General features: G+C 53.3%; 1 protein-coding gene across 1 annotated transcript; it reads right to left on the reverse strand.

Annotated features, from left to right (window-relative positions):
- Window positions 1-724: 724 nt before the first annotated feature.
- On the reverse strand, window positions 725-11338 carry Cd177 (CD177 molecule). Its single transcript, XM_046455450.2, has 13 exons — window positions 11269-11338; window positions 11043-11183; window positions 10705-10890; window positions 9792-9914; window positions 9493-9612; window positions 8278-8418; window positions 7896-8081; window positions 6977-7099; window positions 6713-6832; window positions 2455-2595; window positions 1552-1737; window positions 1319-1453; window positions 725-1175 (listed from the first exon to the last, which is right to left on the reverse strand). Exons 1-13 carry the CDS (start codon window positions 11318-11320, stop codon window positions 940-942), a joined length of 1890 nt encoding a protein of 629 aa, XP_046311406.1. The 5' UTR covers window positions 11321-11338; the 3' UTR covers window positions 725-939.

The raw sequence follows: 11338 nt of genomic DNA on the forward strand, positions 1-11338 counted from the left end.
ATCTGGAGAAGGGAAAAGGGTGGATGTTGAGGGAGAAGGTTGTGGACTGTGATGGACACGTTGTTTCCTCCCCTTCTTTCTCCTACTCTATACTGTGAGTGGCAGATCTATGCATCAATGGGATCTCCTGCCTTATGGCTTCCAGCTGAATTCAACCAATGGGGAGCCCTAACTAGAGACCAGAGGGGGGACACTAGGTGAGGTTCAAATATTAATCCCCCAGTTCCATCCCTATAGTAACACTGGGCTAGAGAGCCCACCCTCCCCCGTACCTCTTTCTTTCCAGCAATGGCTCCTATTCACCCTTTCAGGCCTAGGATGGTAACAAAGACCCAATGGTAACAACCCCGGGGAACTGAAACCCCTTTTGATGTCAACTTCTCTCAACCTCTTATGTCAATTATCCCATCACCAACTTCTCCAATTACTCAAATGGGTGAGCACTGGGACCATGGCTGACAAGGAAGAAGTGTCAATGGCTCGAGTGCTCCTTCCCCCCTTAAGCCATGTTGATGCCCTAATACTTGGGTCTGCTACACCCTGAAGGCTCTGCTAACACCCAAGTTGGAATAAAGATATGAACCAGAACAAAGAAGTATGTGCTTGAATGGTGATTCCTCCCCCATATCCTTCCCTGTCCCATATCCTTCCCTGTCCCATATCCTTCCCTGTCCCATATCCTTCCCTCCCCTTACATAGAGAAATACCAGTATTAGGAGAAAGGACAGGGTGTCTTTATTATAAGATGCATGTGGCCAAGTACTTGCATGTCCCCTCTCCTACAGGGTAAGTTCAGCTGCTCCCTGCCCCACCCACCATGTTATTACCAGGAGACAGAGTGAGGATGGGAAAATAATTCAGTGTCCAAGGCCATTAGATTGTGAGGTCAATTGTTGGGTTTAGGTGACAGGAAAGGTTAAGAATCATGGGGAGATGGATTTAGCAGAGAGGATAAAGTCCCCCATTCCAAAGGGCTAGGAATAGCCCCATCCCCATCACCCAGAGCAGGTATGTGGCCCGGGCTACTCCACTTGGGGATACACGGCTTTGCTCCTTGTTATCATCTTCAAAGTTCTCACGTACAGAGAAGATCCCAACATTCCGTGTGTGGTTCAGCAAGTATTTGGAAGCTGGGGCCATGCAACCTTGAATGCTCAGTGTGGTGGACAACCCACCTGGAGGGTAAAGACCCAGTCAGGAGATACACAATGCACCACATGTAAAGTCCCAGGAGTCCAGGCCCCAGCCCTCCTCCCTCAGACTCAGGGGTCTGAGTCTTCATTCCCTTTATCTTTGGAACTCAGCGTTCAGTACTCACCTCCGTTGACAGCAATGTTACCATCATAACAATGAGTGACACCACTAGGGCAGGTAACTAAGTTGGAGCTTTGTGAGCAGGATCCAAGAAACTGTACACAGGCAGGACACTGCAGGCCTCCTGGGGCAGGAGCAGCTGGGGAGCAGAGACAAGTTTGCACGGGCACAGCTCTGCTCCCGCCTGCAGCCACCTGCTGGAGCATGGAGTATCTGGGTCACTCAAGGATGCCATACCTGGCTTAGGAAGGGAGGCCAGCAGGACACTGCTGCTGCCAGCATTGTTGCACAGGTCAGAGGAGCAGACCCGGACATAGGAGGCAACCAGCACTCCAGGCAGCCGGGAGTGTAAGGAGACAGCCTGAGAGTTCTGTGCCCCAGCCTTGCTGCAGCCTTTGCTCCCCATTAGGAGAGATCTGTGTCCTGAGGAGGTAAGAGAGTGAGAGCTGGGCTGGGGAGAGGACGGGCAGCAATCCTGGCTTCACGGTGCTCCCCAGGCAGAGGGTGAATACAATCCTGGGTTATCATAGTACAGGTCATCCTAGTGTCCAGCAAAGACTGGGGCCAGAAACTGGGTTCTCCCTCATGTTCTGCCACCTCCCAGGTGTTGTTCAAATGTCACCTGCTACAGTCACCTTCTCCATAAAGCCTGCCCTGAGCACCTGTAATTGCAACCTTCGTCTCACTTTCCGTATCTCCTTTCTTCCTGCTGGGTTTCTCTCCAGGGCTCTTGTCTTCAGACCCATAATTTGCTTTTTTTGTCAGTTTTTCTTTTCATTTCCCCACTAGGGTAAAAACTGCAATCAAGGCAGTTGCGATCAATGGCTCTGCAGTACCTAACACAGGTGCTCAATATACATTTTTCCAATGAATGAAGTCATTGAGGTGCCTCTGTGCCAGCGCTGTGCTCGGTCCTCTGCATGGAGGCCACCGTATCCTCATGGCTACCCAGCAAGATAGGCACTATACTTATCATAATTTGGCCCCCAGTTTTCATCAGGGGAAACCAAGAGCAGAGTGCTGGACTGAGATCTCTAGAAGTGAGTGGAAGTGGGCAGGACATTCAGGGGACGGAGTGCAAGGTAGGCAGGCACTGGCCATAGTGCAGGGACTTGGCCCTGTCTTGCTCAGCCCACGCACCTACGTCTATGAGCATCAGTGTCTCCTGACACACCTCCTCAGGATCACACATCTGGTTCGAGGATGAGGTCCATTCAACGGGGTCTTGAGCCAACTTTCTCCCCATCTGCAACATGACCCCCCGGTTACAGGTCAGAGTATCTGGGGACAGAAAATCACCAGGGTTTGCATGAGCCAGGGAACCCACCCTGTCCGTTCCTCCAGGTCCCATATTCTGAAAGGTGATCGTATTTGGAATCACACTATGGCTGACCTGGATATGGAATCCCTCAATTTCAGGCTTAGAATGCACCTGGAAATCTAAGCCTCCTGACCCCATTACCTGGGGGACACCTGTAGGAACCCTCCTCTTGTGACCCTTGGAGGAAGGTGTCTCTTCTCCTTTGGATGTGAAAGCTATAGATGGCTGGTTCTTATCCTCAGCCTCTCTCTACTTCCCTGACTAGGCTTCAAAGTCCTCATTTGGACAATGAGGAAAGTAGCTTGAGACCATATATTTCTTTTTTTTTTCTTTTTCTTTCTTTTTTTTTTTTTTTTGCAATCCTGGGGATTAAACTCAGGGGTGCTTTACCACTGAGTTACATTCCCAGTCCTTTAAATTTTTTAAATTTTGAGTCAGAGTCTCCCTAAATTGCCAAGGTTGACCTTGAATTTGCAATCTTCCTGCCTCAGCCTCCTAAATCACTGGGATTATAAGTGTGTGCCATTGCAAAAAAGAAAAAAAAATGGTACTGCGCCTAGAACCCAGGGCCTTATGCATGCTTAGGCAAGTACTCTATCTCTGAGCTACACCCCCTTTTAAACTGAGAAATCCTATGTTCCAAGCAAAAACATTCAAATGCCCAGTGTGAACTGAGCCCTTGCTTAGTGCCTGGCCGCTATAATTGCTTTCTATGAATTAACTCATTTCATCTTCACCTTTGGCTTGATTGTCTCCTTTCTTCACTGCAACCCCCAAAGTCAGTGACATTATCATCATCATCATCATCATCATCATCATCATCACTTCTGTTTTCAAGACAGGAAAAGAGGCCGGAGATTTAGTGAATATCTCACCCGATGTCACATAGCCAGTAAGTGGCAGAGCTGGGCTAGGAACTCAGGCTTTCTGGTTCCTTATGGTCAGGGTTGGAGTGGGTGATGGGGACGACAGGTATCTATCTTGACTTCAGTGGCCCCCAGGAGTCTAGTTTGACAACTATGAGCTTGGGCCCTATCATCAGTTCATTCGTGATCAGCAGTGTCTCAGGACACAGAAGCTCATGGTCCTCGGGCTCAGCATGTGCGAACATGTGTAACCTTCACAACTGTCCCGTGATGGAGAGCTGTCCGTTTCCCCATTTCACAGGTGACAAAATTGCAAGTCCGGCTCCCCTCTTCCTCCAAGTCATATCCTCATTCTCTCTCCTCCCCTCCCCAACAAAGTTCCCCATCTCGGTCAATGGCAGTTGCTTTCCTCTAATTGCTTAAGCTGAAACCTTGCGGTCATTCTTGGTCATTCTTTGTCTCACACCCAATGTTGCATCCATAAGGAAATCCTGCAGATGTCTCCAGAACCTGACCACCTCTGCTGTGTCCAGCCAGGCCCATGACCCCATGACTCTCCTGCCTCCTCATGGGCCGCCATGTGCACCACCTCTACTCCCCCACCCTGTTCTCTACCTGACAGCCAGAGGGATCTTATTAAAGGAAAGTCAACCGTGTCACTCTTCTGCACAGAAGACTCCAGTGGGTCCCTCTCCCCACTCAGAATTCTGAGTCCTGAAAATGACCCTTGAGGTCCTACCTGACCTGGCCTCGCCCTACCCCTCCATTCACATGGCTGCTCTACTCTCCATACCGCCCCACTCACATGGTCCTCTAGGCCCGGGTACAACAAAATGTCAGGGAGCAAATGGAAAGGAGGAGAGCATTTCAGGGACTTTTGACACTCAAATGGTATTGATACTCAAAAACTGGTTCACTGGCAAGAGGGGGGACTGGAACCCACATCTCTCCGATTCAGACATTAGGCTCTTAACCTTCTCTCCCTGGGACCACTGCCCAGTTCCTTAGGAGGGCAGACAAGGGCTTACATGGTCCAAGCTCCTGGATTTACCTTCAGAACATGCTGCTGCCATGGCCCATATTGGGCAATCTGTACTCTGGCCCCCCACCCTGTCTCACCCCTGTGCCTCTGCATGGACTGTTCTGTCACCCTGAAATGTCCTTCTCCTTTCACTTTTTCCCTGACATCTTGTACATCTAGCTTCTGACACCTGATTTGGCAGATGCTCAATAAATATTTGCTAAATGGAATTGAACTTAACCACGGAAGAAAAGCATCCTCTCAGATTTGACTCCAGTGTTGAAAGCTGACAGAATATGGGTGTATATGAAGAATATTTATTTGTAGCATTACAGCTCCATCTTACCCGGCACATGGCTTGTGGTTTGTGTATACACTCGCGTGAGTACCATGTGTGGGCTGTGAGGGGTGCTTGCGTGAGAGGGGGATGTACTGATGCACGTGACATACTCTGTGGTAGGCGTTGGGTTTGCATGCTTGGCATGCTGTGTGTTCTGTGTTTCTCTGCTTTGGGTGTTGAGGGTCTATGTGTTGCTAAATACCTTCTAGATTATGAATGTGACTTAGTCCCAGAGACGAGGACCAGACCATTAAAACCAACCTTAATCAAAAGGAAAGAAAACTGGCTCAGACTCTGTCCCTTCTTCCTAGACAGCCTTCCATAGCTCCCCACTCTCCAGAGAGTCCCCCACCTCAAGCCTGGCTCGCAAGTGCTTGATCAACCCTCTACCTCCTACCTCCCAGCTTCCTACCAGTATCCATTCCCACCTGACCCCTGGGCTTAACCCTTGCTGGCCTCTTCTGCTTGTGATAGCTCTCTCTCATCCTCTACACCCATCTCGTTTGCACCCCATCCTCCTGTTGAGTCCCTCTCAGACACAGGAGAGGAAACCTTCTTGAAGGAAGTAGCTGCCTCCTGGATCCACTTACAGGCCCCTGTCAATAGCTTTTCCTCTTCTACTGAGAAACTGCAGCTCATCATTAAGACATAGCTCAGCTTGAAAGTCACCTCTTTTGGGAAGCCCTCTTTGATACCCCCACCACGAGGTCATTCTTATCTTCCTCTCCTCATATTCTCCTCTGCCCCAGCTCTGATCAACCCAAGTGAGGTGTACTGCCACCCATGTCCAGAAGCCTTCTAGGCAGGTCCAGAGTCTGGCTTATCTAAGGATACCACAGGAAACCATGGAATCCTTTGTGACCTCATTTCAGCATATAGATCCCGAGCTCCTGCCCTGAGCCAGCTCTTATGCTGAGCCAAGCTGGAAACTTGGTGTCAGTGACAGCCAGCCCGTGTCCACAAGGCTCCCAGTCTAGTCAGAGAGACTGATTGAAACACAGAGCAAAGTTCTCTGGACACACTCAGCTCTCTCCTTGAAGATCTAAGGGTTCGGTGACCTGGGGAGGTGACAGGGAACACCATGCGCCCAGGGAAGCCAGACTCCCGTCCCACCTCCTGTCCCCACCATGGCTTCCTTTCGCCCTGCTACTCTTCTTCCTGAGCCACTCCACCATCCTCTCCACCTGTCAGGTGTCACCAGTCTGGCTGCATCTAAGTGGGTAAGTGGGGACTCTCCCAGTGTCCCCGTTTAGCACTTCCTTCCCTGTCACACCCAAAGCAGCCTCAGGTTTCTCTCTGATTTTCTTTCCTGTGCAGCAAGACGACTGCAGAGCTGCAGTTCCTTGGCTGGGGCTGGCTGAGGGTGCATGGAGATGACCACGGGGAGTGGGAGAGCCAGGACTGCCCAAGGTAGGGGGCAGGAAACAGAACTGGGGGCAACCAGTCCCTCCCAGCACCACAACCAGCAGGTGGTTCTGCACTGGCTGCTGCACACATTCACAGGCAGAGCCACCCTGCACCTCCTTCCCCATCCCATCTCCTCCCACCCGAAAGGGCCACCCTGACCTCCTTGGCCCAGCGTCATTCAAAGCTCCCATCGATGGGATCCTGTTTTCTAGGGCAGATGCCTTCTCTCTCTCCTTCAGCTGAACACTTCTTGCTATCATTCCTCCTTCTATCAAAGGACCTCCAGCCTGGACAGTCCCCTCACCCTTGCTCATGGGGAGTGATCAACACCTAAATTACCTGGGCTTTTCTGTGATGCCTTTGCCTGTCCCATTTTGTATAGGGATCACTTTGCCCCAAGGCTACAGCACAGGGCACAGCCTTGGTATCCATGGGAGACTCACCTGACTTAGGATTGCAGTTCTCACTCACAGCAATGGGGCCAATTTTCTGGGTCCCATTGAGCAGGTCACAGCCTGGTTTGGGCAAGCACCCCTGTACTTTCAGATTGGTGGCAATTCCCCCTGAGGGGAGAAGAAGAGAGGGAGACACAGAGTCACCGACAGAAGGACCATCCAACCCTCAGAGGGAAGTTCAGCCCCACCCTCTCCTTGGTCCCCTGCCCTGCCTAGGCTTACCCTTATTCCTTACCCAATGTCCAGGCTTACCTCCCCTGAGCTTGAGGACTCCATTATAGCAGTGAGTCTGTCCCACAGGGCAGAACTGCTGTGAAGCCTTCTCTGGACAGTTGTATCTGGAAAAGCAGACTGGGCACTGCAGGGTCCCTAGGACTGGTGGGGTTGGGGCAGGACAGACAGATGAGGGGCACTGAGAAGACAGATGTCTTTTCTCCACCCACTGTGCTGGCCCAAGAATCAGCCTGCCCAGTCACCCCAACATGCCCTCCTCGGCTCCTCTCAGCACCAGAGGGCATGGGGGCTCTGCAGGGAACCTGGGCTGAGCACAGGAGGGACTCTGGGCCCCAGCTGAGGCAGATGAGGGGCCTCCTGGGACTGGACTCAGATACAGACTTGGTCAAGGAAGGGGGGGTTGCCTAGAAGGCACCAGAAGCTTCACCCACAAGTTCTACCATCCAGCCAAAGAAGGCATGATGCCCTGGTCACAAAATATTCCAGAGTTTGGAAAAGCAAGACATCACTCCAAACTGTTTTCAGCACCAGGTGAGGACAGTGCAAAGTTACAGCCACTCTTACTCAGAAGTCAACCTAGCAGCATGGAAGGGAGGACTGAGCTACCTGACCAGCTGAGGATCAAGGTCAGCCTGATGTTGGTGGTTTAGCCTCAGAGAATGGGCCCAGTTGGGTGCTGCAGGACTGTTGGAGGAAGTGGGCCAGGGAGTCCTGAGCTGCTTGTGGGTGGAGCAGTGGGAGGGAGGGGAAGCCAGGGGAAAAGATGGAGAGCCAGGGACCTGGGAGGGAGCAGGGGGCATCCGAGGGAGGGATCCAGCAAAGGGGAGTCTGCAAATACCAGCTTCACCCTGGGTGCTGAGGTCAGCCCTCAGCCCTGTGCTCCTTGCTCCAGACAGCCCCTTCCCTCTCCTCCTGAGCTCCCAACCCCCCCTGACACCTGCAGCAGGGGGCGGGGTCCAGAAGGCATCGGTGGAGGACAGGTCGTTGCAGAAGTCTTTATGGCGGCACACGCGCGTGTAGGAGATGATGGTGAGTCCGGGGCCCTTCCTGTGCTCACTGATGCGGCCTTCTTGATCCTCCGCCTCAGTACAGCCCTTTGTGAGCACCACATTCACGAGGGGTCCTGGAAGGAGAGAGAGGGGCAAGTGCGGGTGGGGATCAGAACTTCAGCGTCCTAGAGGGATGACATGCTGCAGGGAAGAGGACATGGCACCGAATATGTTGCAGCTGCTGAGGAGTGGACAGGCCTCCAGGGACTGGGAGCGGGGCCTTCCTCCCAGGGCGCTGAGGGCGGGGCTGAGTGGGAGGGGCGTCCTTACCATTCACCACGAGGATCACCGTTTCCTGGCAACCCTGGCCTTGGGCGCAGGATTCCCAGCCAGTTGTCCACTGGAGGGGCAGTTCTGACACATTCCTTACGGCCTCGATTGCCCCCCACTTGCATTCCAGGGCCTGCGCACCTGGGATTGAAAACGCAAATCTATTTTAGCAGGTTCCTCTGCCCCGTCTCCAGCAAAAACCATTTGCAAGTTGGGTCCTCATTCACAGGCAGCAACCAGTTGACGCCTGCCCTGTGCTAGCCCTTGTTTCTGTGCTGCACTGAGGCTGGAAATCTTGGTGTCAGTGACAGCCAGCCCGTGTCCACAAGGCTCCCAGACTACTCAGAGAGACTGACTGAAACACAGAGCAAAGTTCTCTGGACACACTCAGCTCTCTCCTTGAAGATCTAAGGGTTCCGTGACCTGGGGAGGTGACAGGGAACACCATGCGCTCAGGGAAGCCAGACTCCCGTCCCACCTCCTGTCCCCACCATGGCTTCCTTTCGCCCTGCTACTCTTCTTCCTGAGCCACTCCACCATCCTCTCCACCTGTCAGGTGTCACCAGTCTGGCTGCATCTAAGTGGGTAAGTGGGGACTCTCCCAGTGTCCCCGTTTAGCACTTCCTTCCCTGTCACACCCAAAGCAGCCTCAGGTTTCTCTCTGATTTTCTTTCCTGTGCAGCAAGACGACTGCAGAGCTGCAGTTCCTTGGCTGGGGCTGGCTGAGGGTGCATGGAGATGACCACGGGGAGTGGGAGAGCCAGGACTGCCCAAGGTAGGGGGCAGGAAACAGAACTGGGGGCAACCAGTCCCTCCCAGCACCACAACCAGCAGGTGGTTCTGCACTGGCTGCTGCACACATTCACAGGCAGAGCCACCCTGCACCTCCTTCCCCATCCCATCTCCTCCCACCCGAAAGGGCCACCCTGACCTCCTTGGCCCAGCGTCATTCAAAGCTCCCATCAATGGGATCCTGTTTTCTAGGGCAGATGCCTTCTCTCTCTCCTTCAGCTGAACACTTCTTGCTATCATTCCTCCTTCTATCAAAGGACCTCCAGCCTGGACAGTCCCCTCACCCTTGCTCATGGGGAGTGATCAACACCTAAATTACCTGGGCTTTTCTGTGATGCCTTTGCCTGTCCCATTTTGTATAGGGATCACTTTGCCCCAAGGCTACAGCACAGGGCACAGCCTTGGTATCCATGGGAGACTCACCTGACTTAGGATTGCAGTTCTCACTCACAGCAATGGGGCCAATTTTCTGGGTCCCATTGAGCAGGTCACAGCCTGGTTTGGGCAAGCACCCCTGTACTTTCAGATTGGTGGCAATTCCCCCTGAGGGGAGAAGAAGAGAGGGAGACACAGAGTCACCCAACCCTCAGAGGGAAGTTCAGCCCCACCCTCTCCTGGGTGCTCCACCCTGCCTCAGCTTACCCTTATTCCCCAGAGACTCAGATCCCACACCCCAGTCCTCCCCTGTCGGTCCCTGCAGGGACCCCAATGTCCAGGCTTACCTCCTCTGAGCTTGAGGACTCCATTGTAGCAGTGAGTCTGTCCCACAGGGCAGAACTGCTGTGAAGCCTTCTCTGGACAGTTGTATCTGGAAAAGCAGACTGGGCACTGCAGGGTCCCTAGGACTGGTGGGGTTGGGGCAGGACAGACAGATGAGGGGCACTGAGAAGACAGATGTCTTCTCTCCACCCACTGTGCTGGCCCAAGAATCAGCCTGCCCAGTCACCCCAACATGCCCTCCTCGGCTCCTCTCAGCACCAGAGGGCATGGGGGCTCTCCTGGGCTGAGCACAGGAGGGACTCTGGGCCCTAACTGAGGCAGGTGAGGGGCCTCCTGGGACTGGATTCAGACACAGACTTTTTCAAGGAAGGGGGGGTGTGCCTGGAAGGCACCAGAAGCTTCACCCACAAGTTCTACCATCCAGCCAAAGAAGGCATGATGCCCTGGTCACAAAATATTCCAGAGTTTGGAAAAGCCAGACATCACTCCAAACTGTTTTCAGCACCAGGTGAGGACAGTGCAAAGTTACAGCCACTCTTACTCAGAAGTCAACCTAGCAGCATGGAAGGGAGGACTGAGCTACCTGACCAGCTGAGGATCAAGGTCAGCCTGATGTTGGTGGTTTAGCCTCAGAGAATGGGCCCAGTTGGGTGCTGCAGGACTGTTGGAGGAAGTGGGCCAGGGAGTCCTGAGCTGCTTGTGGGTGGAGCAGTGGGAGGGAGGGGAAGCCAGGGGAAAAGATGGAGTGCCAGGGACCTGGGAGGGAGCAGGGGGCATCCGAGGGAGGGATCCAGCAAAGGGGAGTCTGCAAATACCAGCTTCACCCTGGGTGCTGAGGTCAGCCCTCAGCCCTGTGCTCCTTGCTCCAGACAGCCCCTTCCCTCTCCTCCTCCTGAGCTCCCAACTGCCCGACACCTTTTTCAGTATGCAGGGACCAGAGAGGGACAGAGGTGGACAGGTCATTGCAGAGGTCTCTATGACGGCACACATGAGTGTAGGAGATGACAGAGAGCCCAGGGCCTGTCCTGTGCTCAGTGACTTGGACCTCGTGATCCTTTTCTGAAGTGCAGCCCTTTGTGAGCACCAAGTTCACTTGGGGTCCTGAAAAGAAAGGGGCAGGTGGGTGAAGGTGGCCTTCATAACTCCAGCATCCTAGAGAGAGGTCGTTCATGGCGAAGTGGGTGAGGTACCGGAAAGGAAGGGACGGGGCTGACTGGGAGGGATGGGTCTGAGGACTCAGGATCTCTTCTCACCATTCTCTATGAGCATTAACGTGTCTTGGCAACCATCGCCGAAGTCACAGGTTTTCTTGCCATTTGTCCACTCCACGGGCATCTGTGAGGTGTTCAACACAGTCTCTATGGCCGCCCACTGGCAGTCCAAAGCGTGCACACCTGGGAGGGGGGGAGCAAATCCATCTTAACAGTTTCCTAGTTGACCTCCATGGAAATCTACTTCCAGGATAGGGTCTTCACTCACAGGGCAGCAAGAAGGTGACCCCCAGCAGGGCCAGCAGTGATGTGGAGCTCATTACTAATCTGTGGTTGCA

The sequence above is a fragment of the Marmota monax genome, unplaced genomic scaffold (genome assembly GCF_021218885.2).
Source record: "Marmota monax isolate L192 unplaced genomic scaffold, Marmota_monax_Labrador192_F-V1.1 WCK01_AAM20220418_F8-fsc00149, whole genome shotgun sequence".
Lineage (NCBI taxonomy): Eukaryota > Metazoa > Chordata > Mammalia > Rodentia > Sciuridae > Marmota > Marmota monax.

What these genes read in the sequence shown, in the direction of transcription:
- Cd177 (XM_046455450.2), bottom strand. Translation starts at nt 11,320, where the DNA reads ATGAGCTCCACATCACTGCTGGCCCTGCTGGGGGTCACCTTCTTGCTG. An exon ending in GTTAATGCTCATAGAGAATG is followed by an intron (nt 10,891 to 11,042) that starts GTGAGAAGAGAT and finishes CTTTCTTTTCAG; the next exon opens with GACCCCAAGTGAACTTGGTG. An exon ending in GGTGATCCTCGTGGTGAATG is followed by an intron (nt 8,082 to 8,277) that starts GTAAGGACGCCC and finishes CTCTCCTTCCAG; the next exon opens with GACCCCTCGTGAATGTGGTG.